This window comes from Mytilus galloprovincialis, chromosome 10 (genome assembly GCF_965363235.1).
Source record: "Mytilus galloprovincialis chromosome 10, xbMytGall1.hap1.1, whole genome shotgun sequence".
Taxonomy (NCBI): Eukaryota; Metazoa; Mollusca; class Bivalvia; order Mytilida; family Mytilidae; genus Mytilus; species Mytilus galloprovincialis.
The window spans coordinates 48,072,154-48,100,047 of record NC_134847.1 but is presented as its reverse complement, the minus strand read 5'-3'; the positions used below and the strand labels follow the sequence as shown (position 1 = coordinate 48,100,047).

Below are 27,894 nucleotides of genomic sequence, written 5' to 3'. Positions count from 1 at the left end.
GGCATTATTGAATATGTCTGGCAAATACATATATCGGAATGGAAGTGGCATTTTATAGTCAAACATTGTTGTGTATATCTCGCTTTTCATATAATAAATAAACACCTTACATTGAGTGAAACAACGAAACACGAAACAATCTACCACAATGTAAAATCACAAAAACATTCCCATATTTAAAAAAAAAATTATTTTCATGTGTATTTTACTTATATAAAAAAAAAAGAGTAACCATTCTATAAATTTCTGTCGAAGGTTGCAATGAAAATTGAAAGCGTATGTACAGACCAAACCTTTCCTATGTTCGATTTTGAAGATGTAGAAAGTGGATCTGGTTTCAAAAGCATGCCACCATTGGAGCACCATGTCCTTCAGCATAATTCACACAGAGACTGACTACTCATATCTTGCTTCTCGTTTATGTTATTTTTCCTTTTTTAATATCTGTGAACTACGATCCACGGCTTATCATTGATCATGTATATATGTATGAAACTACGTTGCTGAATGTTTTAAGCTGTTACATTATATATTATATTTTGTATATGCCATGTTCGTAATTATTTTTTTGTGATTAAAATATTTACAGCTACAAAATACATCATTTAAAGTATGATGTCCAACAAAGAGTAGTATTTGAATAAAACGATGGCGCCGCGGTTTCTATTCAGTTAAAGGAGCACTAACTACAAAACATATAATAAATCTAAAATATTTTTTTTTTTTTGGTTCAATCGGTAATGAAAGTGAAAAAGTGAAAAATATAATTTTTGAGCAGCCAGTATGGCAACATCGGCGATGAATAATTCATATACATGTGAAAACATCGATTTCATTAAATCCATATTTATTGCACCTTCATTTCAACCCCTTAGCTAGATTACGCATGAATTAGGCTATTCAGTTACTTAAAAAAATGAAACAAAGGTAGATCAGTGATTGATTGATTCTATCCACATAAAGGCATTCTTATACATTTAAGAACGAAGATTAACATATTTCAAACCTATGATATGAACTTAAACAAGTCTAGAAAGTATTTAACGAGTTCGCTAGCTAGTTCCATCTATATTTGTGTGTATTTAGTTTAAATGACTGTTTTAACAAAAGTCTTTGTCCAATGTGAGCACTGGTTTAATGTCTATATAATAAGGAGACGAGAGAAAACTTGCCAATAAGACATCAATACACCGCAGTTCAGATGAAGTTGACGTCAGAAAGTATAGGCAATCGTATGACCATCAACAATGATAAAAACTCACAAAATTAAATAGGGTATAAAAGTTGTTTACATTGTAAGGTTTGGCGTAAGTTATTTTTTTTATTATTTCCAAGTTGGCCAAAATTGTTGCTCTTCAATAGGATCACGTTTCTTTTGATTTATTAAGGAGAATTTAGAACGAAGATTGAAGCTGTTAGCATTACAAATATATTACACACCTTTCAACCAGACTTTAGGGTAAATATATAAGCCATACTAAATACAATATTATAATCTTAAAGGTCCACATATATGTTTAGGTACGACATACAGATCTGTAATTAAAGTTTTTCCATCGAGATAAACAACTCGACCATCTTGGCTATATATATTTATGTATATAAAACAAGTCGAAAAGGGTACAACATTACAAAAAATAAATAAAATCAAAAACAAATGTTAAACATTTTGGATAACTAGTTTCCTCCATCAGTTAGATGACAAATGAGTCGTATCTTAACATGTGGTAGTCAAGCTGAACTTATAGTCTTAAACGTTATATGATTAATCACAGTTCATAACGTTGGTATTTTTTACAATATTGACGTTCTGAAAGGGGGATGAGATTCCTTACACTTGCATTTATATTTACTAATACCATGAATACGTTGATTTAAAAAGTTTAAATCGTCCTATACAACTTCAAATATCTCTAAATATTCCCAAAAATAGCAAAGGTTTGCTAATATGTTTATCCCCGCCACATTATGTATGTATGTGCCTGTCCCATATCAGGAGCCTTTAATTCAGTGGATGTCGTTTGTTCATATTTATTTTTGTACATACATAAAGCCTTTCGTTTTTCTTTTGAACTGTTTTACATTGTCACTTTGGGTCCTTTTATAGCTGACTATGCGGTATGGTCTTTGCTCATTGTTGAAAGCCGTACGGTGACCTATATTTGTTAATTTCATTGTCATTTTGGTCTCCTGTGGAGAATTGTCTCATTTGAAATCATACCACATCTTCTTTTTACATGCACAATTAGATGATTTTATTAGCTAACATGGATGTTACAATGAATTTTTTAGCTTCAAAATATTGTACATTTTATACAGACATTTATTAGTTTCCGTTTCTTCTCTCACACTTGATGACGTTTATTGTTCCCTCTCTTGCGTTTTCCAAACCATTATATATAATCCATAATTATATTCATACTCTAGCTGATGTGTTAAATAAATACGGTTTTACTTCTGTACTACACTTCACAATCCTCAATATGGCTTTTTGTAATTGCATCACGAATTTTTTCTTCGGGTTCGACCTGGAAGTAAAATGACGGAAGCATTATAACACTAACGGCTTAATTTAATTCGCATGGTTTATATGCTGCATAAACCTTTGGATATTGTTTATTCTTAAACTTTCAATAAAGGAAATGTGAAATATGTCAAACCAGAGGCATTTAAATTCATCAATGAAAAAAAACTGTCAACACATAGTTTATGTATTTGTGCATGTTCAATAACTCTTTTTTTTTTTTTTTTTCCAAGTTTTGGTTCTCTTACATTTGATGCGTTTCCCTCGGTTTTGGTTTGTAATTCGGATTTGTTTTTTTCTCTATCGATTTATGAATTCGAACAGCGGTATACTACTGTTGCCTTTATTTAAAGATCATCATTCAGCATGGCTTTCATAGTGATCAATCATTATAAAATCAAAATAATATTTTAATCCCCTTTTGTTAACTCAACAACCGCTAAAATTGCGACTTTTTTCTTCTTCTCTTGAAAACTTATTTTTACAACATCGTTTCGATGAAGATTGTTGTCCTGAATATGCATAACACATTTTTTAATTGAAATAAAGAAAACAAAAACCTTTCAATAATCAAAGATTATTATGATTATGTAACGTTTACATTTCATGAATTGCAAATTAGAAATTGAAAATATCAAAACATCTCACAATCACATCAAACTTGTTTACATTTCATGCTAAATCGTATTTTTGTTTTATTACTGATAAGATTTTCATGTAACTTTTCTTGTGCCATCATTTATATTACATATTTATCTAGTAACATAGATTCATAAGCGTGTATTTTTTTAAGGTTTCGTCATTTCTCAAGAATGGTTGATCGCTTTATGATGTATAATTAGTATAAAATGTTACCCAATCTGATGATGAATTAAAATCGGACGTTGCAACTGTTTCTTGGACATCATCAGAAGAGTTTTCTATTTCCATCGGTTCACAATAGTCCGATGAATCTTCAATAGCTATTAATACATTACAATATTTCAAATTCATTGAGTAAGGAAACCATTTACGATTTATGCAGATATCAGGAAACACTTTCAAATTACAGTTTGCACTAATATCAAGATAAATATGACAAGTACAGGATTAAATTCAGACCAAATATGTGTACTTGGCAGTAAATAGATGTAAATTGTAAATTTTCTCCGTAGGATCAAAGACCTGGATTTTAGCTACAATATCTACAGTCGTATGAACAACACTGAATCAACTGTAACTCATATGTCGATAATGGTCAACCTTATGACGTCGGTGACACTTTCGATGAAAGAACTTCAAGTTAATGATATTGAAAGTAACGTTCCAAAGTTGGCCAAAATTGTTACTCCACTATAGGATCACGTTTCTAATTAAGACGTACTTAGAACGAATATCGGAGCTGTTAGCATTACAAATATATTTCATACCTTTAAACCGGATTTTTGATGAATTGTATATATATATATATGTATAAAATCACATATTTGTGTTTAGATACTACATTATTTGAGCAAAAGACAACTCGACCACTTAGGCTTTAATTATTTATATATACAAAACAAGTCAAAAAGGGTACAACATTACCAAAAACAAATAATCAAATGTCTCAAAATATTCCCAAACATCAAAGGTTTGTACATGCTTTGCACAAATTAGATGACTTCATTAGCTAACAGTATTCAGGTTGCCTTTGAAAACAACGATTTTTTAAATTCTAAATATTATAGATTTTTTGCAGACATTTATTATTTTCTTTTCATCTTTCAAACTTATGACATTTATGTATTATCCTCAACTTATTATCTAAAGTGTTTTGCCGTTTGTTGAAGTTTGAAGTTTGAAGTTATAGCTTCCCTGGCATTTTCAAAACCATAATTAAATTCAGACTCTAGCTGATGTATAATATGATTTTACTTCTGCACTACAAACCACAATCCTCACTAAGTTAATTATATTAAAACCGTGGATAAAAATACAAGGTTGAGTAATAACCTCTACTGGGGAAATTTTTTTTGGACATTCCAATGAAACGCTGAAGTTTGACTGGCCACAAAAACGGAATCAACCCACCATTTCTTTTCTGAAACTATTTTGAACCAAGTCAAAAATATTGCAGTTGTTATCTTATAGTTCGCGCTTATGTATGTTGCATTGTCGTATGTCTTGGGTTGTTCTTTAGTTTTTGTTGTTTTCCTCTTATAGTTGATGTGTTTCCCTTAGTTTAAGATTATAAACAAGAGTTGTATTCTCTCAAAAACTTTATGACTTTTGAATATCGGTAAACTACTGTTGCCTTTATTCAAAACACAAGCTCTGACATACCGTATCACTTAACACCATGTTAACTGCATTAAACATGCTCTCCTCAAATATTGGTAAATACAATGAGACGTTGACAATTGACATATTACATTCATCTCTATTGATTTTAATAAAACGTTTTCATGTCAATGTCTAAATATCGACATGCTAGAACGATATCCTTTCCAATTATATTCAGTGGGATCTTTCATTTTTAATCAATGTGACCAGTTTTTGCGGTTAACTTTGTCCGTTTTCCATAATTTCGAGAAAGGGCATGACCATTATAGCGTAACGTGAAGGGGATGGAAATTGTAAGCTCAGCTCCATTGTTTGATCCGCATTCTTTTTTATACGGACAAAACATGGGTATCTATCAAAACAGCCGGAAACTCCAGCTATATATTTTTTAAGCATGATGTAAAAACTTTCAATTATGAAACCCTTGACATAACTTTTTATGAAGGCAATTGCACTTGGAGGACAAATATAATGTTCGTCTCACAAGGACATTTACGTCGCATGATATCAGAAATTTATGGTTTTGGTAAGAAAAACGCCTAAAATCACTTACATTTTCGTCTAAAAGGCTGCAGATACACAAATTGACTCATGGTCGACAACGCTATATGGATTATTGCAGATATACTTTATTGTTCGTTAAAAAATACAAGATTGAACGTTGTACATTTACCATTTGATTTTACCATTTTATTAAGGGCTTTCATCCATTTCGAATTTTCCTCAGAGTTCAGTATTTTTGTTCTTTTTCTTTTTGCCTAAATAATAAATTTCTAACACAAATGTCTTTATTTCCTTATCATGATTATCTTTTTTTTTATGTTTTGACTTTGTCTATTATGCATACACATTCACTGAAATATTAAATATACTTACTTTCCATCTCATTAGGACTTGCAGGAATGTGTTCTTCATGAATATCCTATAAAATTTAAGAACATAGGGCATTTGAGTGAGGCCTAAATCAATAATTTATTGTTAAGAACAAACATTTTCCAGTTTGTTATATTTGTGTTACAACAGTGACGACTGTAAACTATGATTACTATCGATAGGCAATTGATACACTATATCTAACAATAACAATGGAATGCTTCTCAAAAAATCCAACCCATCGTAACCCACATCATTCATTTAAGCTTATTTCCGTTTTAGCTCACCTGGCCCAAATGGCCTTGTGAGCTTTCACATTACTTGGCGTCCGTCGAGCGCGTCTATCATCCATCGTCGTTAACTTTTACAAAAATATTCTCCTCTAAATCTACTTGGCCAAATTTAACCAAATTTGTCCACAATCAGCATTGGGAAATCTAGTTTAAAATATTTGCGTCCGGTGCCCCAGTCAACCAACAAAGATGACCACCATGGCTAAAAATGGAACATACGGATTAAATGTTGATTTTGGCTTATATATTAAAATTGTTCATCAGGTCAAAATATATCTGCCCTGAAATTTTCAGATGAAACGGATAACCCGTCGTTTGATTGTTGCCCCCGGATTGGTAATTTTAAGGAAATGTTGCCGTTTTGGTTATTATCTTGAATATTATTATTGAACAGATATATCATGTTATGGAGGGGTATTTGCGAAAAATACCAGTCAAGGGACTGTAAAATTTCCCGAGCCGCTAGGCGAGGGAAATTTGGTCCCAAGACTGGTATTTTTCGCAAATACCCCTCCATAACATGATATATCTGTTTAATTACACCGAATCTATTTTGATTATAACTGTTTGTACAGGTCAAAGGAAATCTTTTGTTACCACTAGTAGTAAGCTGTAATCTGTAAACAAGTTTATGCATAATTTGCATTTGTAAATAATTACATGATCTCATTAGGAATTATACCACAACTATTTTATGTGAATAAATTGAGTGTGCAAGATTGATAAACTTTTAATTTTGTTCACTAAAACACTATGTAAAATATTTATAAAATAAATATACCATGTGTAATACAAACAGAAACATGAAAAATAACAGTGTCAACTATAAATGTTCAAAACATGAATTTTATGAAATATTGTGAATGGTAACATTACAGTTATTAAACACGATAGGGTGCTTATTCATCCCAGTAGTGGCAGTACATTTTGTAGTTTGTGCTGGTGGATTTATGTTTGTTAAGTCCGAAAGAGGGTGCAATTCAGCTTCTCCCTGTTGAATACTTTCAAAAATGTCATCACACTGATCTTCAGTTAAATCTGATTCATTGACATCAAAAACAGAATTATTTATATTTTCATTGTTATTGTTTTGATCTAAATTTGCAGTTGAATTCGCAGCGGTATACGACGAAATTGAAGCAGACATGTCACGCTTCTGCGCTGTGGATGTGTCACGAACATAGTTCTGTACACTCTGTTCATTCCTATGGCCTGAAATAGTGACAATATGTCTGGCTTCAAATCCAGAATCACTAAGAACAGTTATACACGTTGCTCGCACACAGTGATTAGTGTATGATTTGCATAAATTTGCAGATTCTGAAATGTTTTTCATCATATTTCCTAAAGTGTTCTTCCCAAGGGGTTTATTTTCATACCAAATTTCATCCTCTTCATCAAAAGAATCTCTTGGTCTCTGCCAAAATGCAGTTTGGTTTGGGTTTAGTTTATCTAGATACTTTTTGAAAGACAAAACTGGACACATTGGGGTTCCGGTGGCATACATTCTGCCCCCTTCCGGCTCAAAGTCTTCTTCATCCACTCCCTGGTGGTTCTTTGTCATTTCAGATGAAATTTTGTGTACATATTCTTTCCCTTCATCATCTTTAGAAATTTTAAAGTCTTGTGGCTTCATTTCACGGAGATTTTCTTGCCCCCGGCGGCAAAAATATAATAAAACCTCGAACCACACTTTGTTCAATAGTCCAGAAGGAGAATTAACATTGAATGTACGTGGATGTTCATACAGTTTCTTAATATCACCTTTGTCAACAGATTTTTTATGTTTAATTTGTCCCTTTCCTTCCTTTCTAAGTTTCTTGCACATTGCTTTGAAGATGTTGTTTGCAGTAGTAAATGCAGTATCAGTTATTACATCAAAGGGCTTGTTGTGCGGCGGCTGCTTTAGGTGCCTATTAATAGATTGACGAATTACACAAAAGCTGCTTCTAGAATAGTAATCTCCATTTGCTTGGCGAATGTTAACATAAAATTCTTTTAACAAATTATTTAAACTGGCTGGGCTTCTGTCCTCTATATTTGCATCTATTCCTTTAGACACACAATAGTCATAAACTAGTTTTATTGCAAACTTGGTTGACTTTTTAGTGTTATTTGCCAACACATCATTCATCAAATCATCGATATCTTCATCTTCAGCAGTACCAAATCTATCTAATCCACGACCGCCTGCAGCCGTGTGAGCTGACATTTTTGTTTACAGTATTCGGAATATCTCTATCAATCAATATTGATTAATCACGTTGCCTTAATAATTGGGATAAGAAGAGAAACGTTCCGAATAATTTGGCGGGAAGAGGCTCGCGAGGGTAAAAAAGGAATATCCAAAATGGCAAATACCATGGTATTTGCGTCAAATTCACCGGCAGTGATAAAAAAAAGCCAAATTCTTTTGAAATGAAGAAAAAAGTTTAGAATATGCAAAAAATACACTGGTTCTTAACCAATCAAAATGCAGCATTCTTACATAAGGTGTAATTAAGATAGATATAAACTGTAAACAACAACAATGTTCAGCAGAGTTAGATCTACAAATAAGTCAAACATGACTAAAATGGTCAATTGATCCCTTCAGGAGTTATTGCCCAATTTTTATCAATTTTCATAATTTTTGTAAATTTTTGTGAAGTTTTACATAATATTTTTTTCTGTAACTACTTGGCCAAGTTCATTATATATATAGATAATTGTAAGAAGCAAGAATTTCAGTAAAGTCAGATCTACAAACTTATCACCATCACCAAAACACAATGTTGTCATGAATCCGTCTGTGTCCTTTGTATAATGTGCACATAGACCATGGTGAGCGACTCATGTTCTTTAGAGCCTCTAGTTTCAGTATGAAACGGTGTTCACTAAAGTGCGACCCTCAGGTTGGTTTACTAAAATAACTGATGCATAAATATTCAGCATAACACAGCCGATCAATATCAAAAACCTACAATCTCAGAAATCTCCTGAATTACATGATATATGTACCTCTTCGTGAACATCAACACCATTTTGTGGTCTTCTTGGTTCTATAGAATAACGATTGTCACTTTCTATGTTGGATTCTAGAAATAAAAATATCCTGCGTCAAAAGACTGCATTGAATAAAACTCTGCATGTTTTGTACATAGAATAGTACTTAACAAAAGTTATTGTAGTTAAAGGTCACAATACTGCAAAGAGTAAAGGGAAATTATAATTTAAATGTAAAATAAAGCTTATTTATAAAATACCAGAGAACTTAACGAAAGTAAAACATGTTCAATGTTGATGTCACGTTCAATAGAAGATAAAAAAATATCATGTTTGTCTTCTTAAAACAAATGTGTCTCATGTTGCTACTAAAACTTATAAAGCAGAAATTGTGATGTCATCATTTTGTCTGTTAGAAAATCACATTCCTTCATTTAAACTCTTTTTTTGAAACAATAGATACACAAAGTGGCATGGACGACATACTATACAGGCTATTCAATAGTTATAATATATATGTATACGTCAACGCAGATAATTCAGTAAGGCGTCAGAAAAGAACAAAAGGAAATAAAATACGTTTATTTAAAAAAAAAATCTAGCACTCATGTATTCTCTAAAGTTAAGACTTTAAAGTAATTTAAATTGTTTTACCACTTGATCAATTATGAATTTGACTTCACTAAAGTTCTAAAATCTACTTACGGTGTATCTCATTGGTACTTGCAGGAATATGTTCTTCAAGATAATCCTAAAGAATTAAAAAAAAAAAAGCTTTTGATCGAAGTCTATTAATCTTGGACATTGTTCAAGACACCAGGTCGTCATGTGAGCACAACCATGAAATGTAATGAATGAAATCTCGACATACCGTTGATTCGTGGTCGTGCATTGGAAACTTGTATATTCAGATTGTTCCAATACTTGTTATGTTCTAATAGTGTAGCCATCCAACCAAGGTTTCCGCTGGCAGACGATTTCGCAATTTGCGAAAAAATAAAAATTGTGGCGATAAAAAATTTGGCGAAAGAAATATATTTATATATATCGATTTATTTTTCTCCATCTTGTTTATTTAATTTTTTCGAGTTTTTCGGACTTTACCCGATCAAACAATACTCGGAATTCACCTTGAGCTCAGAAAATCAATAATCAGCTGATTGCATTTTTAAAGCTATCGACAACAAAGGACTAATTAATAAAGGTGTTTATTGAAGAGTTTGACAAAATGATATGGTTAAATGGCTTCTGTTAAATGTCCCATACAGAAATTATTTACCACTTTACGACGCACATGTTTGAAGCAACGTTTTGACGTCTCCTCTCCTTTTTAAAGACAGTTTAGAAAAGAAAGCTGTTGTTGTGACGAAAAATGTTCAAAAGCAAAAAAAATCTCCGATTTAAAACTTTAATTATTCTTTGACTTTAATATAGGTAATTGATGAGGGAAACTACTTTAAAGTCGATTGAGTGACCCACGTGTTTCAAGCATAGTTTGACGTCTCAACTTTTTCATTTACCATTGTTTACGATGGTCAAGAAAAAAAAACTGTCGTTATGACGAAATATATCCAAAAGGTTGGGAACAACCTCTCGAATGAGAGTAACTCTTCAATGTAATGACTACACATGAAATGAGGGATTAATTTCATGTGATAAAAGCTTTTGTTTTGTTGTAAAAACCACTTCTCAGTACAAAAGGACACATCAGTATTTTTCTTTTTAAGAAACTTTCCCTACGAACTATACTGGTATTATATGATAAAAAAAAACATTAACTTGTTATATTCCAGGACTTATATCTTTTTTATTATTAAAAGTATACAGCCCCCTCATTTAGAAAAGTTGTTTAAAAAACAATTAATATTTTTCCCTAGCTTTTAAGTTAAAAGAAATTCTGATGTTTTAAAGTAAATGTGTAGTGTTTATTCATTAAAATGTAGACTCTGAAATAAGTTTGAGAGAATAATCATAGACACAATGGGACAAAATCATCTTTTTTAAGGGAGGGAGGGGGGTAGAAAAAAGGTAAATTTTAAACGAAAAATATATTTATGTTACTTGCCGATAAAAAAAATAAAGTGGCGAAAAATATATTGTTTGGCGAAAGAGGTGGCGAAAAAAATAATTAATAGTTATCAAAAGTACCAGGATTATAAATTTATACGCCAGACGCGCGTTTCGTCTACATAAGACTCATCAGTGACGCTCAGATCAAAATAGTTAAAAAGCCAAACAAGTACAAAGTTGAAGAGCATTGAGGACCCAAAATTCCAAAAAGTTGTGCCAAATACGGCTAAGGTAATCTACTCCTGGGGTAAGAAAATCCTTAGTTTTTCGAAAAATTCAAAGTTTTGTAAACAGAAAATTTATAAAAATGACCATATAATTGATATTCATGTCGAAGTGCTGACTACTGGGCTGGCGATACCCTCGGGGACGAAACGTCCACCAGCAGTGGCATCGACCCAGGCCATTAACCCAGGGGAAACCGTGCATCCAACCCTACTTTAAGGTTTGCTTATGTGCATTGTCTCTACGCCTTTTGTGCTTCGTTGATGCATATTTGTATGTTTGTATAGTGATTAAGATTATGACACAATGTTGAGTGCTGTATTCCTTTTTTTACATATTTACTGATTACATCCATTATGTCTGTTTGTTTTGCTCACTGATCGTTGTCAATATAATGGAATTTGATGCGACTGTCATACGAGTGAAAGGTTTAGCTAGCTAGGAAACCAGAATAAGTTCACAATTTTCTGCATAAAAAAATGCCTGTACCAAGAAAGTTGTTAAAATATTTTGCTATTTGAATATGGACTTTGCCTATTGCATTTTCCTTGAGGTTTAGTATTTTTTTTATTTTACTTTTTTTATTAATGAAGCGATGTACACTAAATTATGACGCTACTTTTGTTACCGAAACTAAACATCAAATATAAATAAAATTCTCCATCACGTATGAATATTCAAACCTACAAACAAACAAGTGAACCCTTATTATATGTACCTCTTCTTCAACATCAACACTAGTTTTTGGTCCTCTGTGGTCGTTAGAATAACGATTGCGGCTTTCTATGTTTGATTCTAGAAATAGAAATATTTCGGCGTTTAACGACTGCATTAGAATAAGTTCAATCCCCTTCTGAAACATGATCTTGTTTCCGAACAACACCATACACTTTTCGAAAAATAGATCAATTGAATCCTGTTATATCACGTATTGTACTAAGGTTTTTTACAGTTTCAATTTTGTTCGAAAAATTGCAACAATTTCTTTTTATATGTCATAAAGGTTCGCAACAGCCAAATACATTGATTAATCAGGGGAGAATGAGTACAGTTACCCGACATGGTGTTTTGATTATTTTGAAGGTTATATTTTTTTCCAGTTTCGACAACAATTAGTGAACAGTATTCTTTATTGTGTTATTTTACATTTAATAATTTCTTTCTCGTTTTAATGTATTATAGATGAAAGTGTGGAATAATGTTAATTCAGAAGCTTTTGATATTTCATTTTTACGCCTCCGTCATTTTTTATTGCATAAATGTGACCAAACGTTTTACTAACTCGATTGCCATTGATTGTATTTGCATGTTTATACTTTCATGTTGATGTTGAACGGTTTGTTGTGTTATCTAATCTGTTCAATTATCTAAAATCAGTATCAATCTGTTATGCAATTATTTTTAAAAAGGCATGGCTTGTACATGTACGCTCGTACATAATCATCTAATTTGTACTTCCTCAGTAAAAGTGTGCTCCACAAACTATTACACCAAATATAAAAGTAAGAATAAATAAAATTGACATTGCATAAGTATAACAGTCAATATCTATACGATATTGATATGTCTTAACTCATTAGAAACATTTTTTTCAAAGACTTTTAGGTCTTTAGATACCAGTACCAGAAATCATCCAATATGTAATGGTACTGATTGAGTATTTGCTTGTTTGAATTTGCATGCCGGTTATTGCATGCATATACTTGCTTTAATACTTTATAGTACAGCCCGAAGAATGCCCTCAGATTTGAGGGAATCTCAAATTTCACAACTGATTACCTTCACAGTTTGAAGTCCTTGTAATTTATATATCACTCTTCCCAATAAACTGACCACAGATGTTACATATAGATTATCTGATAAGACAGTCAACATTTTGGCATTTTCTGTCTTTTCTTGAAAAATTTCTACTACATGTAACATAATCTATGTGTGTATATTCTTCATAAGATTTTGACAATCAAGTCACTGTTTTTTTTTATCAACTTCATGCTCAAATACAGTTAAAGGAATATAAAATAAAGTTCTGAATAATTTTTTTATTAATTTTCATTTTTTTTAAATGTTAATTGAATAGATTGATAATTGATGTCATTTTGAAGATTAATTTTATTAAGAAATGAATATTCTTTGTAATTTTCACATTTTTTTTTATAAATTTGATTTTTAAAATGATAAAACAAAATCGACTTGATATTTAAACAATTTGTTTTTATCAAATATTCATGAAGCATAGACAATTTGGGATAAGAACACCCCTCCCCCTTTTTATACTCCTGATTAAAGGAAGTCTTCTGGTATATCTTTGTCCGTCTGTCTTTAACATGTCAGACATTAACATTATCTAGTTTTTGGAGAAAAACTAAAACATGCTTTCAGCAGTTCTCATGAAACTTTGGTGAATTGTTAATATCTATTTATTTAAGCTCCCTTTCGCTTTTTATAAATTATTTACCCCCACATTTCCGAGTTATGGGATTTTAAGAGGAGTGATTCTCTAGTTTTCAGACAATAACCTTAAAGTGCTTTGATCATTTTTCGTTAAACTTTGTTGACTGATTTATATCTATTAAGATAACCCCCCTTTTTCATAAATTTCTGGTATGACACTGAGAAGTTATTGAACTGTATTCTTGAAAACCGCTAGGCGTATCATACGCTCTAGCTCATGGCAGTGCAGTTGTTTATGATTTTTATGCCCCACCTACAATAGTAGAGGGGCTTTATGTTTTCTGGTTGTAGCGCCCGTTTGTCCGTCCTTATGTTGTCCCGCTTCAGGTTACAGTTTTTGGTCAAGATAGTTTTTGATGAAGTTGGAATCCGATCAACTTGAAACTTAGTACACATGTTCCCTTTGATATGATCTTTCTAATTTTAATGTCAAATTAGAATTTTTACCACAATTTCACTGAACATAGAAAATGATAGTGCGAGTGGCGCATCCGTGTACTGTGGACACATTCTTGTTGTGCTTAATTTTCATTTTCAAAACATCTTCTAGTGCTGGATTTTTTCCTGTGTTATAGACCCATTGGCGGCCTTCATCGGTTTTTTGCTCTTTTGTCGGGTTGTTGTCTCTTTTACTCATTCCCCATTTCCATTCTCAATTTCATATTCCAACTTATTTTCTCTTATTTTAAGCGTTTTATCTCACTCATTTCAATGCAATACTATAACAATAAAAGTGGTTTATATACATATTGCCCATCTATTCAGTGGAAAATAAAAAGGGGTGTGTGTCCACTTCACATTTGCACGTCAACAGAATTAGGTACTATTTTAATGAAGAATATATGGATTGGTCCTGAACCTGATTGATTTCAATATTGTTATTTGAGTACACTGACTGCCTTAGAGGGGCCTGCTCCGGTCAGGCTTCAGTGATTCCCTATTTAATCAATCAAATTTCTCCCAGAAAAGGGGGGGGGGCTTTGCCCCGTCTAAATCCGCTTCTGGCGTATCCCCATAATTGAAACCAAATTCGAACCATTCTAAGTATTACAAGAAAGGAAACATATAGGTTAGGGATACCTGATGAGGATAGGTGACAGTAACCGAAACACCTTTTATAGTATTAGAACCACAGACCAGATTTTGATTTTTATTCTAAATATACACACACAAGCTTGCAAGTGGGAATTGATAAAAAAATCTAAATAAATGCTAAAAAATGTATTCCATAAAAACTTTTTTAACAAGAAATATTTATCCTTCACTGAATATACCAGCTATATGGACATGAAAAATGGAATTAATTACGAAGGACTATAATAAGATAGACTGGATTGGTCCTGGACCCTATTGATAATAATATAATATTAAAACATATCAAATTTGCTAAATTTAAAATATTTATCATAGCATTTCCAAATTAGCTGCAGAAATCCTAAAGAAAAATTAAATTAATATATTATTTAAATGAATTTTTAAAGTATTTTTTTTTTCATTCAAAATACCTTGAATATGAGAATATTTTATAGACAAGAATATAAAATGTATTTAGTGCAGAGGATATGGAAATTAAATAATCTTGACCAGCTGACCATCTGTGTTCATTTGATAACATCAGTGGACACCAACTTTGAATGAAGCACTTAACCTAATCATTTAATTGCTTGTATAAACAATCAATTACATGGTTTCAATGTTGAATATCAGAGAAAATCCGGGCTGTTCTCTAAAGTATTAATTCACGTATTGTTTCATTTGTTGGAAATTTTTCGGATATCACCCCAAGTTTTTGTTGGGTTCGTGTTGCTTGATCTATAGTTGATTATGTTGTGCTTTGTGTACTATTTTTTGTCTAATATTAGTCGTTTGCTTTTCTACCCTAGACTTTGTTTGTTTCTTAATGGACATATTTCTCTCTGGTATATTTTGCCTCAATTATGTCTCGTTATCATTTATACCAAATCTTTTTCTTTAAGTACCAATATGAGGACGGCTGGTTTGTTTGAACTCGATGAATGTTGATATCTTTTAAAAATTTACTTACTCCTCGTGTCAATACACGTTTTCTGTTCATGTTCAAATTACAATATGAGGACGGCTAGTTTGTTTGAACTCGATGAATGTTGATATCTTTTAAACATTTACTTACTCCTTGTGTCAATACACGTTTTCTGTTCATGTTCTTCTTGATTTTCCTAGACAATCCGATTAAATATTATGTTCAGTAAATTGTTGGACCCACAAATTCATTCATAGGATAAAGTCCATATAAAACACATATGCAATAAATAATGAAATATCTGAGATATCCTGGCAAAACAATTGTTCACCACAGTTAAATTATAATAAAATATATATAGATGGTTATGTTGAAAAATTAAGATAACTAGTGCACAGATACAATAACAATGTGTTTAGGAATTTTAACTTATTTTATATAAATGAATACAAAGGCTGTTATAATTTTGCCATTGGTCAGTGAAAACAATGTTTGATTCATAATATGTTTTTGTCAAAAATACTTTAATTGCAGTAAGTCACAACTTAAGAAAAAAATCACAGAAATAAAACAAGAGCTTACCGAGAAAAAATTGTTTCAACATCATTTGATTTAGATGAATCTAAGTAAGCTGTGAATATTTGTATAGTAAACTATTATAGTTTGGTAGGTGTTGTTACCGAAGATATTTGCAATAACGGTCGGTCAATAGACGTCATTATCAGCACTACATGTAAGATAATTTACATTGTAAAAAGATAAATGTTTCCGCTTCTAAACCATGGCTTCGGATCAAAACCTTTATTTTTTTTTTTTTTGGAACAGTAATTCTATAAAGGAAGATGTGGTATGAGTGCCAATGAGACAACTTTCCATCCATGTAACCATTTATAAAAGTAAACCATAGGTCAAGGTACGGCCTTGATTACTTTCAATCAACAGATTGGAAATACAAATAATCGTCTTAGATGTAGTAATGAATACATATCACCTTTTTATCTTATGAAACATCATAGAATCATCATATTGAACTCGATTAATATCTTTAATTTTATAATGTACCTCATCTTGGTCGTCTGCTTGTCGATTGTTGGGTCTGGATTCTAGGGAATAAAGGTTGTCTCTTTCCAGGTCAGATTCTGGAAATAGAATTAAATAATCAAGACAGCATCGTGTAAAATATATCATATTTAGGAATTTCAATACTTCTTACATACACTCAGTAATAAAACATTATTGTACAATTTGAATAGCATATAAAAAATAAAGAGATGTGTTATGATTGCTAATGAGACAACCATCCATCAAAGTTCATATGAAGTGGATGTTAACAGTTCAGTTGCAATTGGTTACCTTATCAGATGAATACAAATAGAAATATATCTAACAAAAGCACAAAGTTGACATGGCTGTGTAATTATACATCTCAGTGACAACAGAACACTGAGTACAGATCTGAGACCTTTGTTCAAACAATTGCATTGATGTTTATTTCAAAATCACCTTGTAAGAGAAAAAAATCAATTAACAAATCAATTACTTCTCCTTAGAGTATAATGTCGAGATCGTATTGGTTGTTGTTAACGAATTTGCATAGTGATAGAAAAATATGTAATAACTACTTACTTTTAGTTTCATTATTCCTTTTTGACTCGTACTTTTCTTTAAATTTCTACAAATAGATTAAAATATATCTCATAAAACATTGTAAACAAAATCATGTCATGTTAAGATTATTTACACTGATAAAATCAAAAAGCAATCATAATCACAAATCGAAGAAATACAATATTTCGTCTCTTCAAATTTCAATTATTTTGTTGTTTGTTTAGCAAGTTAGAAAGCAACATCTTGCGATCGAAATAAGAAAACAAACAAACTAACAATACTTCATAAAACAGTATTCAGTAAACGTCAAAACTGAGTAGGCTTTTGAATGCTCGTCAAAACTGGTTAGTCTGTTGAATGCTCTTCAACTTTGTACTTGTTTGGCCTTTTAATTATTTCGATCTGAGCGTCACTGATAAGTCTTATGTAGACGATACGTGCGTCTGGCGTATTGAATTATAATCCTGGTACCCTAGATAACTATTTACACCACTTGGCTGATACCTCTGCTGGTGGGCGTTTCGTCCTCAAGGGTATCACCAACCCAGTAGTCAGCACTTCTGTGTTGACATGAATATCAATTATATGGTCATTTTATAAAATTTGCTGTTGCCAAACTTTGAATTTTTCGGAAAAGTAAGAATTTTCTTATCCCAGTAATAGATTACCTTAGCCGTATTTGGCACAATGTTTGGGGAATTTTTGGTTTACAACGCTCGTCAACTTTGTACTGGTTTGGTTTTATACTACTTTGGTCAGAGCGTCACTGGTGAGTCTTATTTAGACGAAACAAGCGTCTGGCGTATTACATTATAATCCTGCTACATTTGATAACTAATTAGATATTTGTTATGTAAAAAAGAAGATGTGGTATGATTGCCAATGAGACAACTATCCACAAAAGACCAAAATGAAACAGACATTAACAACTATAGGTCAACGTACGGCCTTCAACAATGATCAAAGCCCATACCACATAGTCAGCTTTAATAGGCCCCGATAAGACAATGTAAAACAATTCAAACGAGAAAACTAACGGCCTTATTTATGTAAAAAAATGAACGAAAAACAAATATGTAACACATAAAGAAACGACAACCACTGAATTACAGGCTCCTGACTTGGGACAGGCACATACATAAACAATGTGGCGGGGTTAAACATGTTATGTTTAGAATATTAATGTAAAACAATTCATCAATAGGTACCTTGTTTGCATGTATTTGGTTTTGATGTTATATTTGTTATTCTCATAGGATTTTGTCTAATGCTTATTCCGTTTCTGTGTGTGTTACATTTTAATGTTGTGTCGTTGTTCTCCTCTTATATTTAATGCGTTTCCTCCAGTTTTAGTTTGTTACCCCGATTTTGTTTTTTGTCCATGGATTTATGAGTTTTGAACAGCGGCATACTACTGTTGCCTTTATTTTGCAGCCTATATTTCTTATATATAGATGTTAATCGACTAAGCTATTTTTATTTCAGCCGTAGTAATCATCTATATCACCTTATTTCCTTATGCCAAATCATACAATCATTATATTAAACTCGATTAATATCTTTAATCTAATTATGTACCTCATCTTGGTCGTCTGTTTGTCTATTGTTGGGTCTGGATTCTAGGGAATAAAGGTTGTCTCTTTCCAGGTCAGATTCTGGTAATAGAATTAAATAATCAAAACAGCATCGTGTAAAATATATCATATTTAGGAATTTCAATAGTTCTTACATACACTCAGTAATAAAACATTATTGTACAATTTGAATAGCATATAAAAAATAAAGAGATGTGTTATGATTGCTAATGAGACAACCATCCATCAAAGTTCATATGAAGTGGATGTTAACAGTTCAGTTGCAATTGGTTACCTTATCAGATGAATACAAATAGAAATACATCTAACAAAAGCACAAAGTTGACATGGCTGTGTAATTATACATCTCAGTGACAACAGAACACTGAGTACAGATCTGAGACCTTTGTTCAAACAATTGCATTGATGTTTATTTCAAAATCACCTTGTAAGAGAAAAAAAATCAATTAACGAATCAATTACTTATCCTTAGAGCATAATGTCGAGATCGTATTGGTTGTTGTTAACGAATTTGCATAGTGATAGAAAAATATGTAATAACTGCTTACTTTTAGTTTCATTATTCCTTTTTGACTCGTACTTTTCTTTAAATTTCTACAAATAGATTAAAATATATCTCATAAAACATTGTAAAAAAAAATCATGTTATGTTAAGATTATTTACACTGATAAAATCAAAAAGCAATCATAATCACAAATCGAAGAAATACAATATTTCGTCTCTTCAAATTTCAATTATTTTATTGTTTGTTTAGCAAGTTAGAAAGCAACATCTTGCGATCGAAATAAGAAAACAAACAAACTAACAATACTTCATAAAACAGTATTCATTAGACGTCAAAACTGAGTAGGCTTTTGAATGCTCGTCAAAACTGGGTAGTCTGTTGAATGCTCTTCAACTTTGTACTTGTTTGGCCTTATAATTATTTCGATCTGAGCGTCACTGGTAAGTCTTATGTAGACGATACGTGCGTCTGGCGTATTGAATTATAATCCTGGTACCCTAGATAACTATTTACACCACTTGGCTGATACCTCTGCTGGTGGGCGTTTCGTCCTCGAGGGTATCACCAGCCCAGTAGTCAGCACTTCTGTGTTGACATGAATATCAATTATATGGTCATTTTATAAAATTTCATGTTGCCAAACTTTGAATTTTTCGGAAAAGTAAGAATTTTCTTATCCCAGGAATAGATTACCTTAGCCGTTTTTGGCACAATTTTTGGGGAATTTTTGGTTTACAACGCTCGTCAACTTTGTACTGGTTTGGTTTTATACTATTTTGGTCAGAGCGTCACTGGTGAGTCTTATTTAGACGAAACAAGCGTCTGGCGTATTACATTATAATCCTGCTACTTTTGATAACTAATTAGATATTTGTTATATAAAAAAGAAGATGTGGTATGATTGCCAATGAGACAACTATCCACAAAAGACCAAAATGAAACAGACATTAACAACTATAGGTCAACGTACGGCCTTCAACAATGAGCAAAGCCCATACCACATAGTCAGCTTTAATAGGCCCCGATAAGACAATGTAAAACAATTCAAACGAGAAAACTAACGGCCTTATTTATGTAAAAAAATGAACGAAAAACAAATATGTAACACATAAAGAAACGACAACCACTGAATTACAGGCTCCTGACTTGGGACAGGCACATACATAAACAATGTGGCGGGGTTAAACATGTTATGTTTAGAATATTAATGTTAAACAATTCATCAATAGGTACCTTGTTTGCATGTATTTGGTTTTGATGTTATATTTGTTATTCTCATAGGATTTTGTCTAATGCTTATTCCGTTTCTGTGTGTGTTTGTGTTACATTTTAATGTTGTGTCGTTGTTCTCCTCTTATATTTAATGCGTTTCCTCCAGTTTTAGTTTGTTACCCCGATTTTGTTTTTTGTCCATGGATTTGTGAGTTTTGAACAGCGGCATACTACTGTTGCCTTTATTTTGCAGCCTATATTTCTTATATATAGATGTTAATCGACTAAGCTATTTTTATTTCAGACGTAGTAATCATCTATATCACCTTATTTCCTTATGCCAAATCATACAATCATTATATTAAACTCGATTAACATCTTTAATCTAATAATGTACCTCATCTTGGTCGTCTGTTTGTCTATTGTTGGGTCTGGATTCTAGGGAATAAAGGTTGTCTCTTTCCAGGTCAGATTCTGGTAATAGAATTAAATAATCAAAACAGCATCGTGTAAAATATATCATATTTAGGAATTTCAATAGTTCTTACATACACTCAGTAATAAAACATTGTACAATTTGAATAGCATATAAAAAATAAAGAGATGTGTTATGATTGCTAATGAGACAACCATCCATCAAAGTTCAGATGAAGTGGATGTTAACAGTTCAGTTGCAATTGGTTACCTTATCAGATGAATACAAATAGAAATACATCTAACAAAAGCACAAAGTTGACATGGCTGTGTAATTATACATCTCAGTGACAACAGAACACTGAGTACAGATCTGAGACCTTTGTTCAAACAATTGCATTGATGTTTATTTCAAACTCACCTTGTAAGAGAAAAAAAAATCAATTAACGAATCAATTACTTCTCCTTAGAGCATAATGTCGAGATCGTATTGGTTGTTGTTAACGAATTTGCATAGTGATAGAAAAATATGTAATAACTACTTACTTTTAGTTTCATTATTCCTTTTTGACTCGTACTTTTCTTTAAATTTCTACAAATAGATTAAAATATATCTCATAAAACATTGTAAAAAAAATCATGTTATGTTAAGATTATTTACACTGATAAAATCAAAAAGCAATCATAATCACAAATCGAAGAAATACAATATTTCGTCTCTTCAAATTTCAATTATTTTATAGTTTGTTTAGCAAGTTAGAAAACAACATCTTGCGATCGAAATAAGAAAACAAACAAACTAACAATACTTCATAAAACAGTATTCATTAGACGTCAAAACTGAGTAGGCTTTTGAATGCTCGTCAAAACTGGGTAGTCTGTTGAATGCTCTTCAACTTTGTACTTGTTTGGCCTTATAATTATTTCGATCTGAGCGTCACTGATAAGTCTTATGTAGACGATACGTGCGTCTGGCGTATTGAATTATAATCCTGGTACCCTAGATAACTATTTACACCACTTGGCTGATACCTCTGCTGGTGGGCGTTTCGTCCTCGAGGGTATCACCAGCCCAGTAGTCAGCACTTCTGTGTTGACATGAATATCAATTATATGGTCATTTTATAAAATTTGCTGTTGCCAAACTTTGAATTTTTCGGAAAAGTAAGAATTTTCTTATCCCAGGAATAGATTACCTTAGCCGTTTTTGGCACAATTTTTGGGGAATTTTTGGTTTACAACGCTCGTCAACTTTGTACTGGTTTGGTTTTATACTATTTTGGTCAGAGCGTCACTGGTGAGTCTTATTTAGACGAAACAAGCGTCTGGCGTATTACATTATAATCCTGCTACTTTTGATAACTAATTAGATATTTGTTATATAAAAAAGAAGATGTGGTATGATTGCCAATGAGACAACTATCCACAAAAGACCAAAATGAAACAGACATTAACAACTATAGGTCAACGTACGGCCTTCAACAATGAGCAAAGCCCATACCACATAGTCAGCTTTAATAGGCCCCGATAAGACAATGTAAAACAATTCAAACGAGAAAACTAACGGCCTTATTTATGTAAAAAAATGAACGAAAAACAAATATGTAACACATAAAGAAACGACAACCACTGAATTACAGGCTCCTGACTTGGGACAGGCACATACATAAACAATGTGGCGGGGTTAAACATGTTATGTTTAGAATATTAATGTAAAACAATTCATCAATAGGTACCTTGTTTGTATGTATTTGGTTTTGATGTTATATTTGTTATTCTCATAGGATTTTGTCTAATGCTTAGTCCGTTTCTGTGTGTGTTACATTTTAATGTTGTGTCGTTGTTCTCCTCTTATATTTAATGCGTTTCCTCCAGTTTTAGTTTGTTACCCCGATTTTGTTTTTTGTCCATGGATTTATGAGTTTTGAACAACGGCATACTACTGTTGCCTTTATTTTGCAGCCTATATTTCTTATATATAGATGTTAATCGACTAAGCTATTTTTATTTCAGACGTAGCAATCATCTATATCACATCATTTCCTTATGACAAATCATACAATCATTATATTAAACTCGATTAATATCTTTAATCTAATAATGTACTTCATCTTGGTCGTCTGTTTGTCTATTGTTGGGTCTGGATTCTAGGGAATAAAGGTTGTCTCTTTCCAGGTCAGATTCTGGTAATAGAATTAAATAATCAAAACAGCATCGTGTAAAATATATCATATTTAGGAATTTCAATAGTTCTTACATACACTCAGTAATAAAACATTGTTGTACAATTTGAATAGCATATAAAAAATAAAGAGATGTGTTATGATTGCTAATAAGACAACCATCCATCAAAGTTCAGATGAAGTGGATGTTAACAGTTCAGTTGCAATTGGTTACCTTATCAGATGAATACAAATAGAAATACATCTAACAAAAGCACAAAGTTGACATGGCTGTGTAATTATACATCTCAGTGACAACAGAACACTGAGTACAGATCTGAGACCTTTGTTCAAACAATTGCATTGATGTTTATTTCAAAATCACCTTGTAAGAGAAAAAAAAATCAATTAACGAATGATTAACTTCTGTTTAGATCATAGTGTCGAGATCGTGTTAGCTGATGTTGAAGAATTTGTATAGTAATAGAAATATATGTAATAACTACCTACTTTTATTCTCGTTATTCTTTTTTGACTCGTACTTTTCTTTACATTTCTACAAATAGATTAACATATATCACATAAAACAAAATCATGTCATGTTAACATTATTTACACTAATGAAATCAAAAATCAATCAAAACCACAAAACGAAAAAATACAATATTTCGTTTTCAAATTTCAATTATTTTTTATCTTGTTTAGCAAGTTAGAAAGCAACATCTTGTGGACGAAATAAGATGACAATCCTGATGACAAGACTTCATAAAACAGCATTCATGAGACGTTAAAACTGTGTGGGCTATTTTAGATATGTGTTATGTTTAGTATAGTTAATGAAAAGCAATTCATCAATACGTACCTTGTCTGCAGCCTGTATTTCTTTTGTTTATATGTTTATTGATTAAACTTTTTTTTATAAACACTTTAATGTATTGATGTGTTTAGTTTTTTCTTTGATAATTGAATTTTAATGTGTTATGTCTTACTTTTCTAAGAAGTAGGTTCAGTAAAAATCTTTTTATCAAATATATTACATTTTCCATACATTTACATACCATGTGATAATGACTATATAAGTATTATTTTAGAATCTGGCTAGAACAAGTTGTTATGATTAGGTCTACATATGATACTCCCATGTTATACACTGTTATATAGTATAAGGAAAATATCGACTTGTAATTTGTTGAGATTCATGTTATATATTCTTACTGTAAAGAGTCAGTAAGAAATTATTTCGTTTGTATAATTTAGACATCTTATAATATATTCCAAGTCAGTACTCGTTTAATAATGTCTTCAGAAATATAAAACAAACTTACTATTGTAGATTTCTGTGTTGTCTGTTGTTTTTCTTTGGTCAAACTCATCATTATGATCAAACGAATCCTATATACATCATCATGTACATTACACAATATTACAATCTACATAGCATACCTCTTGATTAATCTCTTCTGATACGTTATGGCCTGTATTGTTTGTATCATTAACTACCTGAGAATAAGGTGGTGGTCTGTCATTCTTCGATTCTTGAGTTAAGAAAAATATGAAAAAGACTTTTCAATATTAGAATAAAATTTTACAATAAAAAAATGATTTTTCATAGATGTTCCGGTTCTCATGATTAAGACAATGTTAATTAGGTACACTACAAAGTTGATGTTGAAATAAAAATCCAGGAAATATTGAGATGCACTGTTGACCGGTAATAATGTTGACATAAACATCCAGCAAATATTGAGATGCACGGTTTACCGGCAATGAAGCTGTTTAATCTTCATTTCTCCTTTTAAATTAAATGATATGTAAAAATATATTGAAATTAAAATACATGAGTCAGTAAGAAATTATTTCGTTTGTATAATTTAGACATCTTATAATATATTCCAAGTCAGTACTCGTTTACTAATGTCTTCAGAAATATAAAACAAACTTACTATTGTAGATTTCTGTGTTGTCTGTTGTTTTTCTTTGGTCAAACTCATCATTATGATCAAACGAATCCTAACACAAACAATATCAAAAAATGTTCAGAAACATATACTATAGCGAAAAATGCTCAATTGAGTTTTCTTATGGATAGTAATTAATATACAATTTAAATCCAATTTTCATACCTTAATTGTTTAACTATGTATCACAGATCTAACTTTTTTGTTATTTGTGTGTTAATTTGCGTGTTTTTTTTTTTTTTTTTTTTTTTTTATTGAGTTGAGCCTTCTAATTAATATTTTATTGTGTGTTTTTCGATGTTGTGATTTTAAATTATTACTTCAGAAAAGGGAGAAGGTTTGGTACCATTGAAACGTTTAATCCCGCTGCAAATGTTTGCACCTGTCCTAAATCAGATGTACAGTAGGTGTCGTCTGTTTATGTAGTTCAGTTTCTCGTTTCTCGTTTTTATAAAGATAAGAGGCTCTGTGTTTAAGGCCAAACCTTGAACTATAATTGCTTACACTTATAAATTGGTACCTCGATGGAGAGTTGTCTCATTTACACTCATACCACATCTTCCTATATTTAAATACTATTTCACGTCAATGGTATTCATGTTTTCATTTATACGTTATTTTCTAGGAAATGCTTGATAAAAGTTAGGAATATTATAATTGTTTTCAATTCGTTTGGTGTGTTTTAAGTTTTGATTTTGCCAACAAATAAAAGATTTTCCGCTTTGAATATTCACTTTTGGTATTTTTGTTATTTGACATTTTTCTATCTGTGAAATAAGTACTGTTGATTCTATCAGATCAGATTCAACATACCGAAAACTTCTGCGGAATTCCTTCCTGTGGATCTACAAAATAAGTTGTTATCAAACGACGATATAGACAATTTTTTCAACAAGAATTTTTGCAGGAATTAATATAAAAACATTAGACACCGATATATAATTTTCAAAACAGATCATCACACAAATTGTAACAGTGATTTGAAAATCTGTGTTTTCTCACACAATGCACTTAGTTTTACTTCTTCAAAATTTTACGCTTGATATATATAAGTTCTTATATATGCTTTTTGTTTTGTATATTTAGGTTTTTAAAAATGTACAGTTTCTTGTAATACAAGAAGAGAAATATTCTATATTTGATACATAATATTTACCAGTGTTCTTTAATCGCTAATGAGGTAATCAGAAGATATATAAAAATCAAGATTTGAATGTAAATGACTTTTTTGTTATGCTGAAATATGTTACATTATGATCCATTGTTGCAGTAGCTTTAATTTAGCAACAATAAATAATGATGATATCTGGTAGACCTATTAGCATTATCCTGATAAAATTATAACACAACTGGTTTTAGTGTTATAACTCCACATTATAATTTGCTACACTCCTTTATTGTTTGTGTCGAAGCAGAGATGAAATCAACCTTCATACAATAAATAAAACAGAAAAATAAATATTGAAAAAAGTCCATTGTATGTTATTTATCAAAACAGCAATTCATGATGACTTGTACATTGTTGTCTCTTTTTTATTATATTTCTTTTTTGAGCATATTGTGGCGAAGGCTATTTTTTGCTTTATTGTATTGTCTTAAAAGTTGGAATATATAATTATCTCCCAATTGATACAATATTCCTGGGCTTGTATTTCCTATAATGCTTTCCTTGATGGAGTGTTGTTGCTTACTGGGAAGATTTTAAACCAAGAGTCCAATTGGTGAAGTTAAAATCATCCCTTCGTAAATTTTACGAAGGCCATCAATAGCTCGTTTCGAAGATGATATCGGATATGTTCCTTATGTAAAAAATACAGTTCCATTTTTACGAATGTGACCTACGAATTAGACCATTTACCTGTTTTATAATAACATGAGCAACTCGACGGGTGCCACACGTGGAGCAGAATCTGCTAACCTTTCCGGAGCATCTGAGAGCACCCTTCTTTTTTATGTGGCTTGTGTTGACTAGTCTTAAATTTTCTATGTGACGTTTGTATTATTATTTATCTGTTTGTCTTTTTTTTTGTCATGGCTTTATCATTTTTTGTTTAAGATTTTAAATGTCACGTTCGTATTTCGGTACTCTTTAACAATAGTACTATAAAACACGGTTTCGTTGCCATTAATTATTTAGTTAACACTATTATACTCTCAAGATCAGGACACTTATTTGAAATCGTAGTAATAAAAATGCTTGGGTATTTATTTTTCTCATGTGTGTCTGCTATGATTCTGTCGTACTTTCATCGATAATGTGCCGTTATATTTGTAATCTTAGTATTATTATGTTACTTTCTCCAGTCATTACTAAAAAGATAGACAAAAATGAAAGTGACAAATCACAAAGAACATACTAATATTTTTATTTTGCCTCTTACAAAGGATTGTATTTAAAAACTACGGCAAAAAGATAACAAAAATAAATACATAACAATAAGTAAAAAATGACTAGCTTATTCCTGTCCTGCATGTAATACATACGTTTTCGACGAATGAATGGTAAATATAATTCCTGTTATACTATGTTTAGCAAAACATTTCATCAACCATCAAAATAAAACAAATCAAAAACCATATCAAAGCATTATTACAACAGTTTAAAGCAGGTCAAATTAAATACAGATTTTTATGAAATATTTATAAGTACTTGTCGTCATGCGTATTAGTTAATCAAATTGTAACTGGGTGATAATTGGTTATTATTACGCTAAT

The 27,894-nt window shown here is 31.3% G+C and overlaps 1 protein-coding gene and 1 long non-coding RNA gene across 2 annotated transcripts; both read right to left on the bottom strand.

The window, feature by feature from the left end:
- Window positions 1–1,505: 1,505 nt before the first annotated feature.
- Window positions 1,506–21,002, bottom strand: LOC143049503 (uncharacterized). The gene is made up of 12 exons (XM_076223116.1): window positions 20,997–21,002; window positions 19,476–19,521; window positions 18,911–18,987; window positions 17,351–17,396; window positions 16,787–16,863; window positions 15,875–15,920; window positions 11,993–12,069; window positions 9,685–9,730; window positions 8,995–9,071; window positions 5,705–5,750; window positions 3,380–3,486; window positions 1,506–2,528 (listed from the first exon to the last, which is right to left on the bottom strand). Exons 1-12 carry the CDS (start codon window positions 21,000–21,002, stop codon window positions 2,463–2,465), a joined length of 717 nt encoding a protein of 238 aa, XP_076079231.1. The 3' UTR covers window positions 1,506–2,462.
- A 2,729-nt stretch (window positions 21,003–23,731) lies between these two features.
- Window positions 23,732–26,026, bottom strand: LOC143049203 (uncharacterized). Its single transcript, XR_012970123.1, has 4 exons — window positions 25,993–26,026; window positions 25,165–25,231; window positions 24,665–24,756; window positions 23,732–23,777 (listed from the first exon to the last, which is right to left on the bottom strand). It is a non-coding gene; the product is annotated as an uncharacterized LOC143049203 (long non-coding RNA).
- Window positions 26,027–27,894: the final 1,868 nt, after the last annotated feature.

Excerpts from the sequence above, each read along its gene's own strand:
- LOC143049503 (XM_076223116.1), bottom strand. Across the intron at positions 18,988-19,475 it reads AAGGAATAATGAAACTAAAA|AATCTGACCTGGAAAGAGAC; the intron begins GTAAGCAGTTAT and ends TTCTATTACCAG. Across the intron at positions 12,070-15,874 it reads AACGTGTATTGACACAAGGA|AATCAAACATAGAAAGCCGC; the intron begins GTAAGTAAATGT and ends TTCTATTTCTAG.